Raw genomic sequence first — 27,063 nt, 5'->3', positions numbered from 1 at the left:
GCAGGATCAGAGAAATCCAGCCTGTGTCAAGTGGCAGTGAAAGAAAGCCAGTCCACTGTCAACACCTGATATGTGCCATGTCAACACCTGACAGGACATCTGGCAGGGCTGTCCCCTCCTTGATGTCACTGCTCTAGGGCCATCTGAGGGTTGACAGCATGCTCCTTTTCCAAGTGTCACCCAGCACCCGTCACTGTCTGTCTCTGTGTCACAGCACAGTGCTCCCCTCGCAGGAGCTGGGGCTCTGGCCACTACACTGACTGATCTCCATTAGGGAGAATTTAAGCAACATGGCTTAAAAATGAGAAAGCACACTGCTTGCTTCTGTCAGGTCAAGCCACTTCCTCTGGGGCCAGGAAGGACTGACAAGCTGGAAAGGACTGGATGCCCAGGGGATGAAAATGCCTAGGTCTGAGCAGGAGGAAGAGGAGAAGCAATGTTCCCTGGTCTCACCCCTGTTACTGCAGGGGCACTAACAGCCTCGTTCCTCCACACAGCTCCAAGCTGCCACTGGGACTATCAAGTGCCACTGGATACCTATCTATTATTGCAGGGGTTGGAAGGGCAGGGCAAGCAGCTGGGTGCTCAGCACCTCTTTTGCTCTCAATCCAAGGCTTCCAAGACTTCCAAGGTTCCACTGAGTCCAGTCCACCCAAAGTGCTTGGCACCCAGGGTAGCACTGTGCCCATGAATGTTCCTGCAAACAGGCAGGCAACAGACAGCTGACTGGAGGAGGAACATATCCTTGGAAGGGTTTTATCATTTTAAAGGGAACAAATTCCAATTGATTGCCCTGGTAAGAGCCTGCATGGTACTTGCACTTCTAGCCTAATCAATAGAAATTTTAATCGCTCTGGTAATTACACTTTCAGCAATGCTGCAGTCCTTTGTTCTCCAAGTGGGAGACCAATATCCGCTGTTCTCCGGTGGCCCCATCTGGCTGCAGCTTGGAACAGCATTTGCCACTTGCAGGGGAAGGGACATTCCATCAGTGACCAGGGTGACACCAAGCCTTGACACGCACAGCCTGGCTGGTGCAGATCTCTGGGGCATGGGGTGCAGTCCCCAGGTCAGAATGGGTTTCTGCCAGCCAGAATCACCTCAGCTTCCTCCTGTTAAAGCTGCTGCTCAAGAGCTTCACACACCTCCATGCCTGCCTAAGTTTTTCCCTGGAACAGGTCCCAGGTCTGATGCCTTGCTGAGGGCACTGGGCTCTAGGGTGCACATTCCCAGTCCCTCCCATGCATGAGCTTGCAGTGTGTCACCAGTATTTCTTCTCTGGGCTGTAAATGGTTCCAAAATACAATGTAGATACCAAGGTTACGTTACTTTAGCTTCTGGCTACATCTTCAGGAGGCAGAAGAGCTGTTACCCCGTGAGTCCTGATGGATACTGTTAAAGCCTGACTGCACTTGGGAGAACACAGGCCCTACAAGTTGCTATACTATAGCAACTTGTTGCTATACTAAAAGTTGCTATACTAAAATTACTATAATGAAGACCCACTGTGACAAGTGCCATGTTACTGTATGGACATCAGATTAACCCTGTGACAGGCCCAGTGCTTGAGAAGAACAGTCTCTGCTTTGCTGAGCAGAAGCCACGTCTGGTGCTTCCCAACACTATTCAAATTTAAAGTTGTCGTGCTTGGTTCCAGAAGCAAGCACATGTTCAGCCCAAGGGCGTTTTACCTGCAAGAATGCGTCAGCCGTAGCACAGACCTTCACGCTTCAGTTCCCCAGCCAAGGACTGCCAGAAGCACTGGGCTGCACACAGGGTTTGGGGGGGCAAGCGTGTGTGCAAACCTAGCAAGGCTCTCCCTGGGAAATGGGATCCTGCTCCCCCCAGCTTGGTCAAGCAAACTATGCAATACAAAGTACTGCATGAAGGTGTAATTGCAGTTTGGATCTGTCAGGCACACACAAAGTCTGGATTTACTTGCAATTGCACTCATCCTGCCCACAACATATTTTTTCAAGCCATGATCCTGGCTGGCATGGCCCAGGGTGGCTCAGCTCCCACGCCTGCCAGAATCACAGGACACAGCCATACATCTCTCCATCAACAGCTGTTAACGTGACACAGCTACTTTGTCACACACTGGCCTCTCACAGCTAACAGCAAGCTTTCCAAGAAGAATTGCTACTGGCCTTAGCACTTAAACAAAACAGTTCTACTCATGTCCCTGGAGTTTCCTCAAACAATGGCAGAAAACACCCACTGGAGCCTGGGGAGAGGAGGGTCTGTGGCAGAGAAACCACAGCTGCTGATTTTTGAGATATACACCACACAATTAGAAACACTGGTCTATAAACATCCTCAACAAAGCCTAGCAGGTCTGGGGGGTTTCTTTTCCTTGCTGTCCATTGTGTGCCACTGCCTTTAAAACCCTCAAAAACAGATACTCCTTCCTTGCTGATTTTATGCTTTGGCGCTGAACTGCACGTTGCCCTGTGAGCTTGGTGGTGCTGGAGGCACCAACTCTGCTCATTCAAGGCTCTGGGCCTGGGATACTTGGGATGGAATCATGTACCATGTGCTAATCACCCATCCACAGGCAGGAAGGAGTCTGCCACAAATGACCTCCCTTCTTGTTTAAATATTAAGATTTCTCAGCTAAGACACTGCTCTGTGCATTTGCAGATGTCCCTCTTCCTCACTGGGACTGCTCTCGTTGGCCTTTCCGAGAAGATCTAATTACAGGCTGTTCTGTTCATTGACAATTTCATATACTCTCGTTTTTTAGGTTAACTTGAATAACTGGCAAGAAGCAGAACTACATGGGTGGAGTAACAGGCCATGGATTTATGACATGCTGGTATTCAGGGCGAACACAGAAATATCCTGAACTCTGCTGCTGCTGTCAATTTGATAATGAGAATGTGATTTGAAATAAAAACATCTTGGGTGCCAATTCACTACAGCAGCTAGTAAAAATAGGCAGAATACCTAGAAATAGAGGACTCTGTGCTCCAAACACATCCAAAGCTTGAATATCATATAGTATCTTACAAAAACAGAGCACGTGGCTGCACTGGGGCTATGGTACCACATAGGCCATTCAGTGAACCCCTGCATGAGCCTCAGCAGAGAGAATGGGATGCTCTGTGGGTCTACCTAAGCACAGGTGAGGGCTCTGCTTTCAAGTGCTCTGCAGCCTTTGGGTGCTTTCCCCCAGGCCATGCTCCCAGAGCCACCCCAACAGTGTAGAGTGTGAATTGCAAACACCCCTGGGCAAAGCCTGGGTGAGCTCTGTCAGAGCCTGAGGTACCCAAGAGCAGGCCTTTTAGACAAATAAAAGCAGCTTTTAAAAACTAGAGAGAAAAAAAAAAAGGGGGCTGCAGGGCCTCATGCATTTTAAAGAATCTGGCCTTTACAGGAGTGTTCCCAGTTTCAGGTCAAGCCTGGGGTCTTCTTTAATCTACTTTTAAGTGGTACAAGCAGTTGTGATCCCCTTGCCAGGAGGCAGGGCAGGGCACCTTCCCATGTTTGGTGTTTGCTGTGTGTAATCTCCACAGGACTTACCTGTTGCTGTCCCGGTACTGATAGATATAACAGCCCTGAGGCATCCCACTCTCCTGGTTCAAGGCAAACGAGAGCTTCATCTGCACAGAGGAGAAGGGGTGTGGGACAATGAAAAGAGAGAGAAAAAAAAAAGGCAACATTTTAGGCTCTTGATAATTACAGCAACTTCAAGCAAGGCTTGTGGGAGAAAGCTTAACTCACCAAGGCTGACACGCAAACACCGTGGCCTGGAACATACTGTGGGGTTCCAAACCTCAGGGAAAAGTCACATGCATTGCAGAAACCTCTTGCTTTTTCCACCCTTTGTTACTATAAAGTGTTCGTGGTTCCTCTGAAATGCACGGGTTGTAACAGCTGAGCCCTCCAAACCCACCCACACACAGCACCCCTCAGCAGCGCGGCTGCGGTTCCCCTCAGACACCGCACAAACGACTTTCTCCAGCGGCAGCTGCAGTTCCCACGAGTCTTTCTCTGAAAACCTTCCCGGCTCCATCTCGTTCCTCCAGTGCATTAGAACAGAGGAGAAACCACAGAGGGAAAGGTGACAGATTTTTCCTTCTGTGCAGAGTTATTAAAGAGCTGTTAGAAGGGTTTGCAGTTTGGATCCGCCTCCGGCAGCAGGCTATAATGGGACCTGGAAGCTGCTTTGGTTGCAGCTCCAAGAAGGCATTCAGCAAGGGTTTTTGGATTTCAAACACAGCTTGTTTTATTAAGGGGGAAAAATTAATCCTCTTTCAACGAGCAACACAATGGTTCTGTGGGGAGACTTTTTTGCTGAAAATGTCTTCAGTGATTTTATACGCTGAGCTGCCTAGAAAACAGCGCGGAACTGAGTTCTGCAACAGCCCTGCGCATCCAAGCAGCTCCTCGTTACCCTGGGGAAGGCCCCCAGGTCAATGTCCCACCAGCTCTCACAGCCATGACCCCTGGGCTCAGCTAAAGAGCTGCAGACCTTGACCAGGAGCCAGCAGGGAGGGTAAGAGGGGCAGCATCCTTTAGAGAAGGTAGCTGCCAGTCTTCATGCATGTTTTTGGCGTCACAGAGATTACTATCAGCAGGGCTGTTGCCGGTGCTGGATTGTGCAGGACTCCTGAAATGGTCTGGGAAGATCACCACAAGGGCTAGAAGTCAAAGGAGGTTTGTTATGATGAGCCTGACCTTTTTAAGCAAAGAAAGGAGGAGAGCAGTATTGAGCCACTGCATTTGATCACAGACTCCTCTCCTCTGGGCTCCAAGAAAATTGCTAACTCAAATTAATGGCTTATTCAGGAATGAACACAGAATTAAAACATCTTTCTCCTCTAGGCTGTAAAGAAACCCTGTGTGCTGAATCACTAGATGATGCACTGATTTTCCCTTCCCTAAAGAGTAGCAAAGTCACACACTGTGCTCTCACTGACCCAAATAAAACTGCATGCCAAGAAATCACTGAAAAATTCACCACCTTGAATACTGAGTTAAGAACCAACTACTAGGCTGAGGCCAAATTCAGCTGAGCTGCCTTGACATCCACAGCCCTACCAGTGTAAGGCATTCTGAAACACAAGCTCATGCAACACCACAGAACATGAGTGCCCATGGTACACACATCACATTTATAGCACCGTCAAGACAGTGACCTCTTAACACTCTCCACAGCTCCCCTCTTGCAAGCCCTGACCTTGCACCAAGCAAGATCACTCAGAGCCACTTTGGAGAACAGTGATCATGGCAGGACAGCAGGGCTGGCTGGGGATGCTTCTTCTGGCCAAGATGCACGAAGCCTGGCTGTGGATCCAGCCTCTCCAGATGCTATGATGGCACATGGCAGCTACCACATGGGAGCAGGAGGTCAGCAAGAAACCAAGGAACCTCCCCAAGGGAGACAAGAAATCACCTTGCTGGCCATATGTGCTCCATAAGCAGAGTCCCTGGTTTGGGGAACTGAAGGAGGAACTGGGAACTGCTTAAAGCCGTTTTTTCTGGGCCAGGTTTTCCAAAGCTTTCATGCTAGGATATCAGGAAGCACCTCTGAGGCCAAAGGGACAGCATATATTGCAGACACAGATCCACCAGATCCTTTTGTTTGTGGAAAAGGCATTGCACCAGAGAATCAGTGGAGATGAAGCACAAAAGGAGTGCAAAATTTGGCAAAATTGTGGCTTTGGCAACTTTCAACAATAATTTTGATCAGGACAAACTCAGGAGTGCCTGAACCTCTTGCTTGCAGCTCTCAGCTAAGTGGGCTCTGGGGTTACACTAACTGAGCATCTCTGGTTATAGCTCACCTGAGCTCTGGGTGCCCAGCACAGCTCATGGGTGGAACCACCTCTGAGCAAGGACACAAATCCAGGGAGAGGGAAGAAAGGAAGGAAGGAAAAAGGCTGGGAAGGAAAACAGCCTTGTTTTGACAGGCTGCTAGGGAAAGCCTTGGAGCAATCAGGTATGGGAAGGTGACCTTTCCACTATCTGGGGGGGATGAGATCCCATGGAACCTGCCTACCCCAAAAGGAAAGATCACTGTTCCCGAAGATAACGGGTTTTCAACTTTCTGTTATTTTAATCCTTCTTTGTTTGCTCATGGTATTCCAGACAAATAAAACACACCCTGCTTGGCAGGCTCAGCCATCTCTGCATCATCTACCAGTGCCAGCAAGGCCTGGATAGCGGGGACTATACATGGCTTGACCATCTGGGTCAATGCTGTCAGGCAAGAGGATGTTGCCATCACCCTACAGTGACAAGAGGACCACACTCAGAGAAATGTCAGGGTCAGGCTGTCACACAGAGAGGTGTGTAACTAAAGGTCTGTCCCAGCAACCAAAGCTCAAGGCAGCTGTCACTGATTCACAACCCATGCTCTTCTGCAGATCTGCCCTGCTCATGCACTGTCATGGTCAGCCAGGAGGGGGAAGAGGGGACCTGTGCTTGCCACCAGGAGTCCTTACAGACCTCAAATGAACAGTCAAGCTCTGACTGTGCAGTCACCAGCAATGGTCTGGCTGCCTTTGCTCCTTTGGTGGCATTTGGCCTCTGCAGAGAGCACAAAGCCCTCAGGCAAAACTCATCACAGGGTGGAAAGCCAGCAGGTAAGGCAGCAAGGGAAGGACTAGCTGTGCAGGGAGCACACTGGGAATGCAGAAACTAGAAGCTTCCTGCTAAGCTTAACAAGGTTGTCCACACCCACTCAACATCTTGCAGTTGGGTCCTCTCTGCCACTGGAGCCTCAGGAGAGCTCCACTAGCCAGACTCTGTCACTTCTGCACTGCCCTGCTCACTGTAAAGGCACTCATGCTTCCCAGCACATCAGTGCTTTGGAAGGTCAGCACAGATTTTTCCTCTCATGCTAATGCTAATCTATGAAGTGCCTGCTGCCACAGACTTCTGAAAACAGAACTCAAGTGTCCTTTCCCAGCTCTGCATCCCTACAGCACTGCTTTTCTCTGGTCCTATCTTCTCCAGAAGATGCCCTTTCCTTTTGCCTTCACTCACTATACACAAAACCTCTGGTTACTTCTGAATCACAGAAGGCTGCAGGGCAAGGCTGGGACAAATGTCAGGAGCTGATTGACCACTTCATCATTCTTCTGACTTTTGCTGCAGCAAGGTCACGAGACATCCAGAACCTCCTGCGTACACAAAGCCCTACAAATCCAGCAGCCTTTTGCAATTACCCCTCTGGCACAGCTTTAACTCTTAACCAATTTGACAACATTGCTTCAACACCACCTTACTGCTTTGAAGCTTTTTTCTGTGTGTGTCACTGTTCCTTGTCAGAAGGGGCTTGCTGTAAAGCCAGCAAACAAGCTAATACTACAGCACAGGGAAAGGCACTGCTCCCAAAAATACTGCATTTTATACCTGCAGGGTCAACAGGGGACTGAAGTATCTTAGAGAAATGCAAGTGCAGGGTGACCCCCATCACAAGGGAGGTTCATCAGATCAAGGGATCTTCGCCATTAGACATACGAAATAATTTCATTTTACAAGACTCTGCTGGGCCTCCCTGGGAGAGGAGGGGGAGAGCAAATTTCCAGTGCTGAACTGCAGTGTGATTTGGCTTGCACTGCCCTCTTTGGTAGCGCAGCCCTGGAGCTCACATGCTAATAAAGATCCCTTTCCACTCCAGTGGCTCTGCACATAAAGGAGTGTTCAGCATGGTGTGTGCATGAACTCAATGGGAAGGGGAGCTGGAAGGCAGCCATGCTGAGAACAGAGTGCTGCCTACCAGGAGAGCCCCATCAATAATTGAGACGTCAGAGGCACAGGGAGGTGTGTGAATAAGAGCTGTCAAAAGGAGTAATTTGAGTCTCTTTGGATACAGTGATGGATAGGCTCACTCATCAACAGACTCAACTGCGATACACCCGAACAGAAGAGGAGCAGAGCACTGAAATTCAAAGGGGCTGGGGCAGGTTGTTTGATGGGCAGGATGCTGTTGACTCCATGGATGGGAGTATCTCTTTTAAGGCACCAAGCAGGTGTGAGCACACTATCCTGTGACTGGTCAATGAAGCAAGAGAATGTACTCACAGCACACAGAAGCCCTCACAGATCCTTGGTGTGGTTTGGTGGCATGTACTGTAAGTTCAAGGTGAAGGCAATGCCACCTCCTTGAGGAAAGCCACCTCAATGAAAGGCATCTCCTGAGCCCACAGTACTGAGGGCTGTGTGCACATAACACTTGTTTGTACAATTACTCCACTCTTTGGATTAGTAACATACTCCCTCTCTCTATCCCTACATCCTTTAATCCAGCCAAGGATGCAGCTGGCTGACAGCAGCAGGATGCTCCTTGTTCCCCCATCTGCAGACACTGATGTGCTTCATCAGCACCCAAAGAGCCTATCCCACCCTCAGCAGAGGTGAGCAGACACTCAACCAGTGCACAGATATGAGACATCAGTGAAGCAGAGAAGCAGCTGCCCCTCAGTGCACTCTGTGCTGCCTGAGCCCTGAGGGGACCCCATGCCCTGCTCAGGCAGATAGGCCTTGGTGAGAGTGTCAGGGAAGCTCCCCACATCTTGTGGCTTCTTCCACCAAGGCTAAGAAGAGATTTTTAGAAAGAGTGAACAGTGCTTCACACTGTCATGGACCTCCAGACTTGCCTGGGTTTTGGTGCAGCCAGCAGCCATCCTCATTTTAAAGAATGTTTTAGACCTGCAGCAGCTGGGGGCTCGGTCATGCGATAAAGCCTGGTAGCTCAAGAAGAAAAGAGCATGAGGAGCACTCCTGGCTGCTGAAACACTGCCAGTCCCTATATTGACCTGACTGGGCAAATTCTGCATGCCCCTTGAGTAAATGGCTTGGCTTGGATCCTCTGTTCCCAGCCTTGGCTCTGAGCACCGAACCTTTGTCATGAGATGAAAAGTTTTCTCTACACATGCACTGTGTCAGAGAGGCATTATCGGTTCAGCCGGGGAACCAGGTCAGACCTGAGCTGTCCCAGTTGCAGGGCGATGTAAGGGCAGCCTCAGCTGGAACTGGTCAAGGTAATTCCACTGATGTGGGGGGAATTCAAGCAGAAAGAGTTCACCCAGGGCAAGGAGGCGAGGCAGAATATGAGCCTCTGAGACAAAAAACAGGGAACTGATCTAAAGATCACACTAAAAACAGTTTCCTGAAAGGCAGGGCTTCTTTTTTACCCTGGGCACTTAACCAGTTTTAACCCCATTTGCATGGAAGTCCAAAAAGACTGGTATCTGCTCTGGGTTGGAATAAGGCTCCCCTCTCCAGCAAGCTCTAGAAAGCTTTTTAAGAATAAACTTAGTCATCAAGCAGGTTTTTATGCCCCGCCCAAACTTCGGTTTTGACCCGAAAAAGAAATAGTCCTGAAGTCCTGACACTCACTTTTAAAACCACAAAAAACGAGCCATGCTCCAGTAACGTAATCACAGAGTTTTCTGGCACCTCATCCCTTAAAAATACATCCATCTGCCTCCACGCAGGCCATCAAACTCAATCTTGTTCACAATGGATTTCCCAATTCCTGCGTGCTGGAAGCACTGCAGCGGTGCTGGCTGTGCCGGCTGGATGAGCCCTTACAGCAGCACAGGCTGCAAACCTCACAGCTGTGTTTTCACTTAAAGAAGCTGCTCTGGAGACCAAAGCACTTCTTCCATGAGCTTTTCTATTTGTGCTGCAGCTCAAAATTGCTGGAGAAAGACCCTGGGTAGTGGATGAAGAACATGTGGTAAGGACAGGATGGGGGTAATAAAGGACAAACCAAAAGTCCTACAGTGGAAAAAAGAGGAAAGACAAGGAAACTTGCTACCAGCTCAGCGAGTTACCTCTCACACTGGGTTGGAGCAGCCCTTTCCTTTTGGCTTTGTAGACAGCAAATCTCAGCACCTGATTATGGGACTGCTGCTGCTACTGGTTGAAAGTCATGAATTGGTCCTGAAGTGGTACATCACACCTACTGCCTCCTCAGTGAGGCTCCTTCTCCCCATCTACGCAAGGACAATTTCCAGGTGAAGGTTTAAATTCTCTAAGAGGTTCCTGAAGCTGTCCCTGCTGCCCCATTTCCTCAGCACATTAGCCAGCAAAGTGCCTCTGTTAACAGGCTACAGGGTCCATGCATGTGGCTAAGGACAATGCCAAATCAAATCCCAAAACAGCCTAGGAGAAGGAGCTGAAACATATTTGGGGTATTACTCTGAATCCCACTGCTTACTTTTATTTTAAAATCCTATCATTTACTTAGCTGCTGCCTGCATTATACAGCTGCATAAAACACAGGAAAAGCCAGTGAATTCCTGACATGGCAGATGGAAGACAGAAGATAGCTCTTCCCTCTTAAATTAATCTGGAAACCCAAAGGTTCCCAGCCTGGGACCCAAAGCCACAATAAGCTATTACTAAATTATCCCACAGGCTGCAACAGCTCTTCCTCTCCAAACATCAGCCCTGGGATGCAGTGAGGGGGTCTCCCTGTCACAGAAGTGAAGTCACCAGCACATAGTCCCTGGCACATAGGAGGACTGCCCTATTGATGGCTAGTGGCCCCCAAAACCTCTGCTCTGGGTGGTTGGGCAGCACAGCAAAACCAGGAAGAACTGTGGCTGGATCCTTTGCAAAGATGCCGTCACCAAAATGATAAACTGGCACCACACCCTTGGCTTTTATGTCACAGCTGAAGAGCCCTTCTAGAAAGACAGGGAACAAGACAACTTTCACCACTTGGCAAAAATATGAACTGCAAATGAGTTTATTTTTAAGCATTCACACTTGCCTGCATTGGAGGTTTCGGATGCAATCCACAAAAAATGGATCCAGATTTATTTAGAAAGAAGAGCTGGATACTTCCGTTCATTTTATAAACTGGATGAGCTCATTCTCTACATGCACGATTAGGAAACCACAAAACTAAAATACAGATTATACAATTGTGAAGGGTTTGAATTTGTGGATTAAAAATACCTTCTTCAAAAGCTAACAAACTGTGACACTGCACTGCATGCCCTAGACCACTAGGGAACTGTCAATGAAGTTTAAAGTATTTTCTACACATACACCAATTTGAAAATAGAAGCAAAACACCCCTAGGAAATGCCACATTAAAACAATGTGACACTAACAAGACATATGCCAAGTTTCACTGCTTGGCTGTTTCATTTTCTGTTATTCTGAGAGCTGCCTCACGCCAGGAACAGAGCAGAGAGCAGTGGTTACCTGGAGGAGGGTGTGACACTGTGCTGTCTTCAAATGGCTCAACGCACAGGGAAGGCAGGGCAAGAGCCATGGGTGCAGATGTGTCTGGGTATGTGGCAGGAGGAAGAAAAGTGTGGTGTCTTTTACTGCATCTGACTATAGCACAACTTTCCCTCACCCCACGAGCCCTGGAGGATGCTGATACATGTTTTACAAATCAGCCTATTTTGTGTCTTCCCTATGACTATTTTGTGCCTTCCTGCAATGTGCCCAGTCTTTGTCATTGCTACTGGGAGGATACAAGGAAACGAGGGCAGATCAAACAAAGCAAATCCTATTTTCTTAAGTTTGTTAATGGAAACTGCTTCCCCTGCTAAGCCACTAATGGAGCTGTGAGAATCCAGAAGCACAGATTAATTCAGCACCCAGGTACTGCCTCATGCCTGGAGGGATTTCTGTAGAGTCTCACTGGAAGACAGATAAAGCTTGTAATACCCTCCATACAAGAGATAAATCCATTAAAATATGAACAGCCCCTGTGCTGACATGGTAAGAGCTCTACCAGGTAACAAGAGCAATCTCAACAGTATTTCTAGGTTTAGTTATATCTGCAACCCATTAACTGGGACTGTGAAAAGCAGAATACCCTGATTATACCAGACTGATCTCAGTTTGACAGACACACCATTCTCCCCCCTCCCTTGGAGTGCTGCTGTGAAATACCTGGCAGTCCTGAAGTCCAGACCTAGTGCTGCTGACTCAAGTTTTGCTATGTCCCTGGGGACAACCTGGACTTCCTTGCAGTATGTTACAGCCTGCCAGGACTGCAGACATCTGTGCCGTGTCCTTGGCCAAACCTTTTCCCCTGACACTCTTACAGCATGGGGATGGGAAGACATCTCCTGCCATACACACTCAGAGCTGCAGAGCATCTTCTCCTAAGGCTGCATGCCACAGAACACCAGTCCACATCCCACAAGGGCAGTGCTGGCACCCTTCTCCCTGGGCACAGGTCAGCTGTGTGCCATGACCTCCTTTCCCTGACTTCACCAAAATCCCGTGGTATGTCTAAGCACAGTTGCTCAGTGCATGAGTAGGAGATCCAAGGCTTTCCACAGACATCCCTCTCCATTCCCATGGACAGCACGAGCTGCTGCTGTGAGCACAACTGCTGGGCTCCCCTGGGAAGAGACTGGTTGTGGCATGGTTGAATTCTTCTGGCAGCAACCTGCTCCCATCCACATTTTCCTAGAAGCTCCAGGCTCTTCCGTCACAGGAAAAGAAGGAAGCAGGAGTGGACAGTGGCCAGGAGACTTGTCCCAGCAAGCCCAGACCCCCTGGCAGTGGGACAGGTACCCGGCCCTCCAGCCAACCCACGGCCAGCTGTCCTCCAGCTCCAACACGGCTGCGCTTCAGCTGAAAAGCAATTTCTGTATGCAGGCACTTCGGAAAGGGCTCTGGCAAGGTTCACACTGAAAAGGTGTAAATTCTACAGCATTTTTGTAGGGCCAAATTAATGTCAGAGCCTGTGATGGTGCTGTGGATCTCTGGGTTGGAGTGTGGGAGGTAGGATCAGGGAATCCTCTTCCAGTGCTAATGCACAGCAGGCTGTTACAACCCTCTGTTCCACACTGTGATTAAACATATGTAAGGGGCTCAACATGGTTTATGTTCAGTAGCTGTGGTTTCCAAGCAATATTGTATTTCTTTAAAATGAAGATACATCATATTTTAAAACTATTTTTAAAACCAGCCACAAATCTGCAACCTTTTACATCATTCCTCCTTCCTCCCACCAAACCTAAAACATAGCACAGTCAGAGAAGATCAGCAAGCTCATTTGTGAGAATTTGGCTGCAGGGATCTCACGTGTGCCCATGCACACTCATACACAGAGAGAAACTCAAAGCTGTAATTCAGGTACAATCTATGTTTAAGGTTATCCAGGATGTATTCCACTATTTACACCAGCATGCTGTATGCAAGGCAGGAGAATCTAAGAGCTGACCCAAAGCATAAGGTTGTTTATTTAACAATCTGCCTCAGCAAGTGTAAGGTTTCCTGCCTCTAGTTCAGCATACAAGCAACCTGATTGTGTATCACCCTAAAATCTCATCACAGCCTTCCCTTGCCAGGACTGCTCCCATCCACACCTAAAGCAAGTCACAATACAACTGAATCTCAAATTCCCATTTTTAACATACTCCTCCACAAGGCAGCATCAGCTGGAGCAGGGAAATCTCACCAAAATCCTTAGAAATTATCCTTAAAAGACATTCTGCAAAAGCTGCTCCCTAGAAATGCCTATCTGGTGTGGAGTACAGCAGCTCTTGCAGAGCTCTCTGAGTTTTGCAGTAGTCTTGCATAAATCAGGCTTTTCAGTTTCCCAGCTTGATGGACTTGGGTATTTGTTGGGTTAATTTTGTCCAGTCAGCCCTGGAATAGGAGTTGTCCATACCAAAGCGGTAAGTTTTAAAGGCAGAAACCAACACCGTATTTTACAGACAAATTCAAGTTCTTAAAATTAGCTATTTATTCCAACAATATTAAAAGGAGACACATCACTTTCTCAGTCATTTTTCCATTCGTAGTATTTTTATTTTTTTTAAACCCATGAGCCTAATCCCTCATTTTTCTATGGAAAAGCTGGAAGGAAAAGATCACAGGGAAGAAGGATCAGCCTGCAAGAGCATCCACTGTGCTTGTTCTCCCTTTGGAGGTGTTGTCGGGCTTATGGTTGAGATTATATTTTTAAAAACTTTCTGAAAGTAAATAAATAAATAAAAATCTCTCCAGGCATCGGTATTAGCTTGTGAAGGAGACCCAAACAATGCATGGGAGGCTAGAAAGGAGCCAGTAAATTCTAAGGGTGTAGAACAGGAGAGGGGATTAAGCCTGGTGATTAAATTAGGCGATGCATGAATACATTCCAATGCACAACATCACTCAAGCACTGGACAAAACATATGGCAACAATGGAGAGCGCTGCCCACGAAGTCACCTTTAATATGATTAGCCATGGACGCCTGAAAGGAGATCTCCCGAGTACCAGCGTGGTAACCCTGCTTTGTGCAGCCTGGAGGAGCTCCCTGTGAAAGCCTTTGAGGCTCCCTGAACGCACACAAACGGCTGCTGTGTGCTCAGGGATGTGCCCAAGTCCACTGAAAGCAGGACACAGACAAAAAAAGAGCCTTGAGGCCGGGCGAGCTTTTTGTTCCCCACTCCCAGGGCAGCGGCGGGAGCGGTCCCCAGGCTGTCCTGCCTGACAGCTGGGTCACCACACGGGCTCTCCTGTCCCACTTGGACTTTTCAACTCTGCTGTCCCGCATTCACCGGCACCGCTCCTCTCTTTGAAGGGGGAGAAAGCGCCTCATCCATCACTGACACGAAGGCAGTTAATTCACTTCTTTACAACTGGAAAGGCTTTTGCTGTAAGCAGGAGGGAGTGCAGAAAGAGTAATGAAATCCAAAAGGGAGCCAAATGATGCTTTCCTCTGCTAGACGCCAGTGCTGGCAGTGCTTGCTGCTGGCACCGTGCGTGGTGGGTGAAAGGAGACTCTTTTGTGGTATGCCATTAGCTACATCCAAGGTCCCAGTTCATGTTTACCACAGCCACTGCCTTACTTCACTTGGTATTTTTTTCCAGTCCTGTTGATCATACTGCAGAACTGACCGAGTCTGTTTGGAAGCTTTGCTCACAGAAAGCAGAAACAAATTGCTTTTTGAAAAGACTATATTTTTTTCTTTTGTAAACCAAACCTCACGCTGCTTTCCATAAACCCAACCTAAAGATGAAATCCTCACTTAAAACTGAGGAGCAAAGGACTGTGCTAGGCTTTGCCCACACTGGTGGGCTCAGCCGTGCCACTAACCCATGGAGAAGCCACAAGCCATGGGAGCATCCAGCTGTGCTGCCCAGACTGCACAAGAGGGCATCTCACACTCTGGCACTACTCTGCAGCCGCAGTGAGCAAAACCCCATCACAGCTGCAGCCAGCAGGTTGTCACAGGATCCCAGAATATTCCGAGTTGGAAGGGACCCACAAGGATCTCCAAGTCCAGCTCTTAAGTGAATGGCCCATAGGGGCATCAAACCCACATTATTACCATGCTCTGACCAACTGTCCTGTCAACTGTAATGGGAAGAAACACTCCATGACATCAAAGATAATCTCGTGTGAGTCACTCTGCATGACAACCTTGCTGTAATCAGGTGAGCCCTTCAGACTGGTGAACTCTACCCCAGAGGACCTTGGCACACTCAGCTGAGTTCCCCACAAGATTTCTCCAGGCCTTTGGCATTTCAGATTCCAGGCAATGACTAACTGGGGACATGTGAGGGATAGGTCCAACGGCAACTTCTGTCACACACTTTGTATCTGCATGGCTGGAGGGTGAAAGTCATGGAGACAACCCCAGGAGCAACTTGCTCTGGCTCACAGGTCCCAGCAGCTACAAAGGCTCAGTGACAGAGCAGCAACAAACACAGCACAGGACTGCTACCAGCTGAGCTCCTGCTACTGCCAGGAAAAGGATCATCTCCTAAAGCCCTTTCCAGTTTTACATTTCCAGCATGCCATAACTGCAGAGCCTTGATGCAACACACACCAGGCACTGCACTGTCACAGCTGACATTCAATAAGCTGGGAGATTCCTACCCTCTCATACCATAGAGTCACCTTTGATCCTTCTAATAGATCTCTTAGACTCTCATGGAATCTGCCAAGACTGAAGATCAAGCCAGTTTCTAATGAGATAAGGCAGACCGTGCAGCTGCACGCAAGTTCTAAAAACATTTGGGGCAAAAGGTACATGAAAGGTTTGGGGATTTTTTATTTCAGACAAACAAAAAACCCTTCTCCAAACCCTTCCCTCTTCCACAATGAAAATTAATGAGGGTTGGGACAAAAGCCTGTGGTAGCTCCCATTTCTTGGCCATTCAAGCTCTTTTCAGTAAATCTTCCTCCTCTGAACTGTGTTTTGTACCCACTGCTGTGCTACCACTATGACAAAGGTTACTTGAGGCAAAACCACTGATCCTCAGTGTTGGGTCTAAAGTATGTTACAGACAATTTTCCTGAAGGGATGATGCCCAGGTGATGTTACTTTGTCCAGCTGCTTGGGGTTGGAGCAAGTCCTCTGTCCCCTGCAGAGCTTGGCTGCAGGTGGCAGCTGTGAACTCCGAAGAAAGAAGGTCATCCAGGTCACTCCTGAGGAGTATCCATGTCTCCCTATGAAGTGGGTGCACAAGGACAGGTTTGACACACCTCTGTCTGCTGGATTTCTCATGCCAAGAAAAATGTACAACATCTTGTTGGTCCCAGCATGTGGAGACCAACTGGCTTCTGTGCTGGGCCTGGCCTGTGGAAACTCCATTCAGATACCATCTTTCCATCTGGCATCTCCCAGTGCTCACTGTGTGCTCTAGTCTTTATCTCAGAACTCCTGGAATTCTGAGCAATAGCATTCTTATGGCATGGAGAACCTCAGAATACTCTTGCACTCTTTTAAGGAAAGACACACCTTTTGCGCTCTCAGCTGGTTGCAACAGCATCATACTCATGGTCTTTAAACTGATTTCAAGGAACCTCTATAAATGCCTGAGAATCTGAAAAGAGATGACCACACTGCCAAAGGTTGGCCCCCTGGGTAAAGGGTATTTGTCAGCAGCTTCCCCTGGAACAATGTTATGGATCCATCAATATATCTACCTTTTACTCCTACCTAAACATGACAAACCAGTAACTCCCCAGCTCATTTAACTACCTACATGTTGCCCATTGTTTTATTAAAAAAAAAAAAGAACCTCAAACAATACAACGAAACAGCAAGGCAATGTGAGCACAGAATTCACTTTCAGTAATGCTTGAAAAGAATAAAAAACAGAGAGCTGAAGTGAGAATTCAAAACCTCAAAGTAATTTCAACCATACATACACGAGTAGGGAAAAGTTTATACATGATGCAACAGAAAAAATGACTCACTTTCTGAAATGCCAAAGCCTGTTTTAGTTCATTTTGTCTTCTATACCTGCTAAACACATCAATGACTGAGAAATCATTTAATAAATTGCATTTTTTCAAATCCCATTTTAGCTATTTAAGCATTTTATTTCCCAGTATTGTAGGTCAGGTTCTACCTCTAACATGCTAATCAGAAATAAAGTGCAAGCTGGATCGAGGGGCTTGTTCCTCAGAAAAGCAAAGATAGTCTTGAGATTAAAACAGAGACCTTGAAATTGAGGTGAAACTACAACCCTAAAGTTAATGCAAAATCTCCTGCTGACTCATGGGACTGTGAATTTTTCAGCATTGCCATGAGACACCCAATAAGCAACAGCTCTGCAGCCCCCCAGTTCTGCAGGATCACACAGATCAAATCCATGACAGGGCAGGTTTCCTTCAGCTGTCAAGGATGGCACAAATTAAATTTTGTTGTATTCAGGCTAGGCTGGTTTTTTACAAAAAAAAAGCCAAGCAAGAGTGACTGCTTAGTTAGTTGTATTTCTGTGGCAGAAACAAGTTTTTTCAAGCCCAGTTAAAGGAATTACCCACAAAAACCCCTCCACAGTGATTTTGCATGGCTGGTTTCTTCCAGATGTCTCAAGTCCCTCATGCCACTCAAGTCCAACAAACTCTTGAGGCTACTTTCTCACTGCCTCTTGCTTAGTTTTCAAGTGACCACCAATTTAATGGCAGCCCATCGCAGATGGGCAATGGACTGTGGCCAGCTTAGTTGGTAACTAATTAGCACAAATGCAAGATATTAGCTGCCAGATGAGATCCAAAATAGAAATATGCTTCCTTCAGAGGGCAAAGTTTAGTAGTGTTGGCAGGTTTAAGGTGTTGACAATGCAGCAACTTGTGAATACACATCTTTGGGGAGAGATGGGTGTTTGTGCCTCAAGATGGAGGCAGGAAACGACAGGGAATGTGTCTCCCAGCAGTGAAGGCAGAGCTGCACAAAGGAGGAGCACACTCACGGAGGAGGTCTTCCTCAAATCCCAACTAAGGAAGTAAGTGCAACATGGACCAACAACCTTATCTGAGATGTCATGCTTCATGCTCCCATTTTACACAATTTCATGTTCAGGGGAAATCCATACTCTGAATTATGTTTGTTTGCTTAAACAACTTCCCTGTTACCACATGAAGATGCAGAAAAGGGCAAGATAAATGATCCAGACTAACCAAGACAGATTCAAAGCCACTTGCTTTCAAAACAAACCCAAGAGGTTGCTCAACAAAATGCACTCCAAATGAATCACTGCAAACTTTAACAGGACATATCATTTCAGAAGATGTGAGCTTTGACTTGGAACATTTAAAGATAAACCCAAAAGTAGACTTCAGCAGGCACTGGTTTCCTCAGATAGGGCAAGATCAGCTCTGTCCTCACCTGCTGGGATCTTGGCTAAGATCTTGGCTATGCTTGGATCCTGTAGTCTCATTTCAGAGGGCTATGAAAACCACAGGTGCTTTCTGAGCTTCTTTGTACTTCAACATCCATATGCTATGAATGACAAAAGATAAAATACCCCAGGACTCAGAAGGAGTGATCATGCCCAGAAACACCTGATAAAATGAGTTGTGGCCATGAATATTTTCCCTTCTCACTTTGGAATTGAAATGAGAAATCACAGAACTGTAATGTCAGAATCTTTCATCTCCTTCCAAACGTTGTCTTTTGTTATTATACAATTAGCCTTTCTTCTATATACTGTTGGGTGAAACTGAAATGGCTCTGACAAAGAGCTGCTACATCTTCACCTATGGCAGATTGATCACATTTGCAGCTATATCAGTCAACACTCAGTGACTCCATCTAAAGAGGATGATGGATTAGCCTTGCAGTCAACTATAATTAATACCTGAAAAAAAAAAAAAAACCCTTGTCAAGTCTTTGTTCAAATACGTGATAAACAGAATCTGGAACAACAAGAGACTTTCTGATGACGTCTGTTCATCACCAGGGAAGAAAAACACCATTAAGTGGAGGGCAAGACTCTCAGAGCAAGGATTGTTTCCTCAGCAGAAAATGTAAAATAAGAATTTCCTCCCAGCACTCACCCCACATGCACCTCTACACAAATGTGTTTTCCTGGGTTTTATTTGTCTTGCTATCAGAGACACTGAAGAACCAGTTTGTTTCTGCTTCATCAAGAACCAGTTTTTCTATCCTGAACCTTTTTCAATATAGCCAGCAGAAGCCACTACTCTCCCTATCAACCTCAAAAGAGAGTGCTTGATCTAGAGAGCAGCTTGCTCAGCTGGATAAAGCACTGAATCCTCTGTCCACCTGAGCTATCAGCATCACATTTGGGATACATTCCACCACACTAAGCCAACACAGATGCCCTCTATTTCCCCTAGACATGCTATTTGGCACTGTCTGAGCAGATGACACCAGGCTGTCTATCACAAGGCAAGGGCAAGACCCATCTGCAAGCAGTTAATCCACAGAATCAAGAGATGTGTACTTCATGTGTGAATTTGGAGTGCTTGCAAACACCTTCAACCTTGCTTGCAGGTCAGCATGCAATGACTGCCAGCTCATCCCCCTTCTACAATGGCTGATCACCAACTGGATTCAATCAACAGAAAAAGCCAAGCAATTTGGAAGGAGTCTAATGATGTACTGCCCACTGCAACTCTGTCCCAGGCAAGCAGGAGGGACTTCCATGGGATAGCAGCCCACTGGCTTGGTCGTGGCACACATAGGCAAAGCCCAAGAACTGAAAAGAATGGAAAGAGAGGCTACTTGTGAACCACACCAATTGCCTCTGGACTGCAGAGATGTGCCGGCCACAGTTCAGCCCTCCTTTTTTCTCTGCTCTAAATTGTGAGACGTATCTGCTGAGGAACCAGGAGATATAAAAAACCCTGTGCTTAACTGGGCCAGTAATACACAGCAGAAACAAAGAAGCAGCACTTCTTATTAAACAGGTGTCAGTAATAAACATGAGATGAAGAGAATGGTCAGCATTGGCCCAAGGCACTGGATTGGCAGGGGAATCAGATAAAGTCCTGCCAGCTCTGCCACCAACACACCACGTGAACTTGGGCAACTGCTTCACCTCTGCATATCATTCCCATCGTCTGGAAGGATGCAGCCAGCCTCCCCTCTGATACTTGCTCTGAGGCTAGCAGGTGAAAGAATAACTAACACTTGTGCTGTGTCACACAGCATCTCAAAATTAAAGCAAAAGACCTGGTTTTTATAGAGAAGTTTCTCAGCGTGCACGTCTGTGATAGATTTATTAAGACTCAAGGGTTAAGCTGTGTTTGTTAGAAGAAAACCACTTGTACATCACCAGAGGTCTTGAATATCTGAGCTCGTGGTTGGAATACTTTCTCCAGGAAGAATAAAGTCACAACCCACTCTTGCATTACTGATGGTAAATTAATGCCAGAGCACCACTGTGTGGGGAGCTCCTTCCTGGCTGTGTTTGCCCAGACATCTGGCTGCAGTGGCTCCCAGCACAACGCTCCACAGCCGAGCCCTGCGCTCCAGCGTCCGACTCCCCGCTCATGCCGGAGCCAGCTCGGCCATTTCCGCACCTGCTCCTGCTGGGATGCAGCTGCTCAGCTCAGAAAGAACCATCGGGGAACGGCGGGACGTGTGCGAGGACATCAATCCTACTCACACCCCTGGGAAGACTTCATTAAAATCCCAGGGCAAAAGACTAGATTCAGAGAGCTTTCCACTCAAAATCCTAATTTAATCAAATTATTTTAAAACCTCCTGGCAACGCAAACATCTCCATGTAAGCAGAGAGATGCTCAGCCAACACACATCCCCTCTATAACATGATCCCAGAACTCTTCCATCCCATGTGGATCCTCGGTGTGTGTGCAAACTTCCCGACCCAAGCTGTAGCTGCTCCTGACCACAGTGGTGACATCTCATATTCTTCTGCCAAGCACCATGTTCCTCTGTGGTATTGCAGGGAAGAGATGCTGAAAATCCTCCCTACTTTTCTGACACACCTTTGTACAGCTTTGTACATTTTGGGTACTCCTGCAGGAGAGTACCATTCCCCACGAGGAAGCTGTGGCCTCAGATGCTCGTTTTGATGTATTAACTGGGGCTACACAAAAGACACAAAATCCCCAAAGGAAATTAATCTCCAAGTACATCCAACATTCCCCCAGCTGCCTTATGTATCACACAGTATAAGCAACTATCCATAATGATCATATAGCACCTGCTGTCCCCATTGTGGGTTTTGATGATGCCTCTTTAACCAGACATCAAAGAGAAGGAGCAGACAATGCTGGAATTGTGATAGGAACTGAATAGTGAAAGCTCCTTGTCAGTCTGAGTTTCCATTTATCCCACAGCCCTGTACATACTGCCCACCCTGCCTCTGCTGGCATGTTCATGCACTTTTGCTGTAACAGCCTCTTTAGGAAGGTATCATAGCAGTTTTCAGGCTTTTACAGATGGGTCTTTTGGATTTTCTCTTGCACCAAAGCCAAGTGCCCAGCCAGGTACCTACACCTCAACCTACCCTGATGGAACCAAATCCGAGATGAATTTGCTACTGTCACATACCATGCAATGAGCACTATGACTTTCTTTTTGAGACTGACCAAGAGATGCAGCCCCTGCTCCAGTCAGGGGCTGCAGAAAAGCCATTTACTCCTCCCTTCAATAGTCCATGCACTCAGTGTGCAGAGGTAGCACATACAGCAGCCTTGGACAGAAAACTTAAGGATCACTCCAGGGAGCAGTCAAGCCAGGATGAACCTTTCTGCCCCAACTGCATTTTAAGACATAAATTCAGAATATGCTATTAAAGAAAACACAGCACATTGAAGTCTGTGCAACATTATAGCCCTTTTCTGTCCCATCTAAACACTTCTTCCAACCCTAAGTCTTCCATTCATATACTAATTAACTGTATTTTGCACACAATGACTGTTTACCAGAAATATTTATTACTTTCACAAAGCAAGAATAAAAGACGTGAATGCTTACTATACAGATATGAGGCAGGAAATATGACAAAACAATTTCCCATAATTATTTCCAGCAGTTGCTCATATTGGAAAATGTTAATAATGAGAGTAATTCATTTGTGGTTCTTGAGATTTACAATTAAACAGCATTAGCAAGGACAGCTGTCTAAAAATACATGTTTCTGTCCTATCCCATTAGCCACAACCAAAACCAAAATTTCCCAACATACAGTGTCACAGGCAGTGTCCCTCCTCCTCCTCCCTTTCCATGTGTGAGTGGCTTGAGTCAGCTTCTCAAAGCCATTTGCACCAAGTAGACAGACTAGGTTTTGAGGGCTTCAAAACCTATACAGAGCTGGCTACTAAATCCCAGATGTCACATACCTGGGTGGTTTGGAGCTGGCATTCTGCACACATCTTGGTGTTTGGGATCTTTGTGCTTGTTTCCCTATGTTTCCTGAAGCTCTATTAAATGCTCTCTTACTTTAGCAGTACCACCAGACTTAAATAAACAAAGCTATTCTCAAAGATCACTGATTTCCTTATCCTCACCAGCCATGGTACAAGACCATAGGTCTCCAGCGTTCTACAGAGCGACAACAATACACTTTTTACTACCTCTAAGTTACTTGAAACAATACAGACCCACAGGGAACAGCAAGCCTTGCTCACATGACAAGACAACGGCATCCTACACAAGCTGGGAGCAAGCAGAAGTAAGAGGATTTCAATACCAATTCAACACTTAAATTCGTGTAACACTCTTATCTTTGTCATTTTTGCCCTTTTTTTCCTTCCCTTTTCCCACACACCTGCAAAGCTAAATGTCTGTTTGGCAGAAAACAAGGAGAGAAGCTATTCTAGCAAACAATTCAGTGCCATTAACTAGTACAATGCAAATGCACTTTGGGTTGTTCTCACAAGGAACTTTGGTCAATGCTGATGTTTTGAGCACCCAGGTGTAAATGTGCTGGTAAAGGTAGAATCACTGGCACAACAAAAGGAAATGCTTAGCTCACAGAGAGTTGTCATAGAGACAGATCAGCATCCCGGGGTATTCTCATTTTAAAAAGGCACAGAAATCCTTTTTAACCTGTCTTCCCGTAGGCATCTGTCCTCGTGATTCATTTCTAAACTGCTGAGGCCAAAAGAGAACCATTTATCAGCACGTCTCCTCTAGGCAGGCTGGAGCTAAGAAGCTTTTCTGCAAACTTGATGGTTTTTGTTGAAAGCAAGTTTCTATCTGATTCTCTGGCTAGTGTTTCTAAAAGCTGTGGGCTGGGGAAGTGATCCAGCTTCAAAGTAACCTGGCCAGGAAAAAAAAAAAAAAAAGGAAAGCTATGGGTTGTGCTCACTTTGCTTTTTAAACCAGGTCAGATCTCTGCTCCAATTTATAGACTGGCTACACCAGGAGCTGTGAGAGGACAGCACAGAGGTGGCATTTCATGGTCCTGTGCAGGAAGGAGGTGCAGGGGGGAAGACAATAACGTAAATACCTGAACATTTTTTCTTAGTCACATACAAGACTTCTTGCCTTTGCACCTAAAAGCTGCAGCACCGAATGAGAAGGAAAAGAAATACATTAATCTCTGTCTGTGTGGACAAAGTTTCATAAGCTTCTTAGCTGTTGAAGGTGCAAAATCTTTAAACCTTTAAAACTCAGCTCAACTGCTTTTTGGAACTAGAAAGCTGGCAGGCAGCACAGGAAACCATATTCTAGGGGAAAAACCCCTATGGGGACAGCTGGATCCCCACGGAATGACAGATGTGTGGCTCTGTTTGCAAACGTGGTCCTCAGACCCAAGGTCCAATGCAGCAGGATTCCCTGCAATCCCAGCAGGATTCCCAGACCTCTGCAGAGGCATGAAAGAAACTGGAGAGTGGGGGGAAAGAGGGGTCACAGATATGTAGGTTAAAGTCATGGCCAGGATTAAACTAAAGCAAGAATTCAAAATTGCACAGCCCCAAGAGACACACACATACTGACACTGAACCCACAAACCCTAAGCTTTCCAGACTGTGTACTATCTCTGTAATGTCTCATGGTCTTCTGTGTGACCCAGATATGTAATTCCTAAGTTATTAAAATATATATATATATCTGTATATTCTTCATCCGTTGAGCTATGGAGATTCCTGCTTCTAAAATTGCTGTTAAAAGATAAAACTATGGGCAAGCAGATGCTGCTCTCACATTAGGTCATAAAAATTCAGCAGTGACATTCAAAGACGAAACATTCTTCTCACCCCAGCAGGACCAGCCTGACACTGCTGCATCCTACTGGAGACAGCCTGTGTCACATCCAAGGAGCAACCTGGCCAGCTGTTAGAAAGATATGCTCATGAATTGCTTCATCTGAGAAATGTTCTTAGTTTTGGGGAATAAATCTGAAACTACAAGGATACTATGGGACAGATCAGTATCAGTCCAAAGAGAAAACTGAGGCAGACAGGGAGAGCACCAGCCCAAAGCCACCACAGCCAGTGGCAAAGGAGGATGGGAGAGTCTTTCCCCCAGGATTTTCTTAACACCAACAGGAAGCACAGGGACACTTCACACTGAAAAATGGCAGGGTAGAAGTAAACAAAAAAGTTATCACTGTTCAATCAGGAGTTACCCCATGGCAGAACTCTCAAACATAACACAATGTATAGGAAGAGGGCTCACATCCCTTGGAAAAAAAAGCACAGAAGTCATCCATGCTCAGCCACCCCCTCCCTCACGACTGTGAGATGATCATTTCCTTCACTCACATATTTATTTGGAATCCGATAATTCATTGCCCCAAGCTTCCTGCTGGAGTTTGTCTTCCATTGTTCAGGATTTACATGACTCAACAGGAAATCAGTGAGAGGTCCAGTGATTAGAAAGGTGTGTTTCCCATTTGTACCCACCCTCGCTTGCTCACTTGGGGCTGGAAGTGGGACATGGCACACAGCTGTGCCCATGGGAACTCGGGGAACTGGGGAAGCAGGAGTAGAGGAGTTTGTCCCCTTCTATTAAAGGACACAGATTGCTTTGTCCCACCATATGCCACTGGCCACGTCCCCAAACCTGTCCCTCACACACTGTTCATACTCAGGCCTTGGAGCAACCACTTCCTCCATGGGCTGGGAAGGGTGTAGTTTATCAAAATAAAGCTATCAGGGCAGTACTTGACTCCACTAAGTGTGGTGAAAGTGTCCCTTGATCTAAAATATGCTTCCTTCTCAAAGACCATTACTTTGACATTCTTGCCAGGGGAGAGAGATTCTGCACAGTATAAAGTGCCATTTGTGACACATAACTCAGTTTATCATGATGGTTGGGAACCAGGCTGAGTGGAATCAACGGCCTCTGGTGCCCTTAGCTGTGGTTTTTAATCCCAGTCTCACAAATGATACTCCAATATGTTCTCTTTAATGGCTCTTCTGTAGGAGCACAGAGCAAAACAAAACACAGCTAATCTTTTATGGGCTATCACTGGAACAGGATGCTTCCCTGGCCAAATCCTCCCTTTGAAAATGTCACAGCTGGTTTAAAACATATTTCCCCTGAGGTTAGTTTGATAACAGGTAACTCAACTGAGGGGCACACAGCTAGCAGTCAGCACTACACTGTAACAGTGACTAGTGGAAGGCAGCTGGTGACCTTTCTGGGCCACAGCTTCCAGTCACCATGGACTCTTTTTCCAAGCCAGATACCTCCAGGGCTTCCCAGGCAGCTGATCTCGTGCAAAAGCTGTGATTTTTATGTTTCTCTAGCATTCAGGGTGTGCTTGGGAACAAAGGCCCAGTTTATTAACCATTGTGCACTAAGCCTCAAAGAAGGAAGTCTCTGTTCCAGAAGAGGTTTAAGAAAACTTCAAAGAGGAATTTGATTTCCAAAAATAGTTTTCAAATTAATTTAGGGGGACCTTAAGCAAATGTCCTTGCTCCAGGCTCACTTAAGTGTGCTGAACCAGTCCTCTGAGACCTCCTACAACAGATGTAGGCAAGACAGCCCCAGACACTTCACTGCCTACAGCAGAAGGTTTACCCTAAAATAAGAACTCCTCTGCTGAAATTCAAAATACAAATTTGTCATTCTGTCTGTCTTAGACATGGTGGAAAGCACATTGCCTCTTCTTCACAGCAGCTCCACCAGAATGTTGGGGAAGGTCACAAATTAGAGACACCTCTTGCTCCTGTTGCTCTGCAATGATTTCTCTAAAATTAGACTTTCCTGCAACTGGAGACAACACTACAATGCTGAGTAAAATGGAAGGGTTACAACATATGTCTTACATACAATAGCCCTGTTTACACCACTCCTAGCTTCTTTCTCAGCAATATCCTTATGTTGACTCACACTCATTTTGCAAAATGAAACAATAGAGCTTCCTTATATTAAAAGATTATTTTGTGTCCTGCTCAGGAAGACCACTGGGTTCTACAAATTACTGGAACCTCCTAACCAAAAAAATTATCAGAAGCCACCTCAGAGCAGCTGAACATCACGCAAAAGTATTTTTTGCTGTGATAGCCTAAAATATCTGGATCTCCTTGTAACATAGAAATGACACATACCACTACTGATACAAGATTATTTAAATCACCCCAGACAGAAAACCTCCTCACTAGCATTTTTTCCTGTGAAACACACCCAACACTTACAAGTATTAGCTTAGATAACATTTAGTCATTTTCCCAGCACAGAGAACTGCTATGAAAGCTGTGGAAAACAAGAATATTGCAAGCACAGAAAGAAATGTGGAGGATGAGCCTTTCCCAGTGAAATGCGCACTAATATCTGAACTGCACGATAATGAATGACACTGTCATGATTTGTTTCACTGCATGAATTACTTACCCAGTCCAACAGGGTTTTAGGATTTTGAAAAATGTTGGAAAATGGATTACTCCTTAAAAACCAGGAATTTTTTTCTTTTCATCCTACTTACCGCTTATGGTACATAATTTG

General features: G+C 46.4%; 1 protein-coding gene across 2 annotated transcripts in view; it reads right to left on the bottom strand.

Annotated features, from left to right (window-relative positions):
* The window catches only part of DIS3L2 (DIS3 like 3'-5' exoribonuclease 2), a 180,299-nt gene that overhangs the window by 33,410 nt on the left and 119,826 nt on the right, over positions 1 to 27,063 (bottom strand). For both annotated transcript variants that reach the window (XM_036389136.2, XM_036389137.2), the window contains exon 15: positions 3,526 to 3,605. In XM_036389136.2, coding sequence (XP_036245029.1) covers positions 3,526 to 3,605 — 80 coding nt within the window. The remainder of the gene's footprint in view (positions 1 to 3,525; positions 3,606 to 27,063) is intronic.

This window comes from Molothrus ater, chromosome 10, assembly GCF_012460135.2.
Source record: "Molothrus ater isolate BHLD 08-10-18 breed brown headed cowbird chromosome 10, BPBGC_Mater_1.1, whole genome shotgun sequence".
NCBI classification, from domain to species: domain Eukaryota; kingdom Metazoa; phylum Chordata; class Aves; order Passeriformes; family Icteridae; genus Molothrus; species Molothrus ater.
Note: the sequence above shows the minus strand (reverse complement) of the source record. Positions and strands in the feature narration are given on the sequence as shown.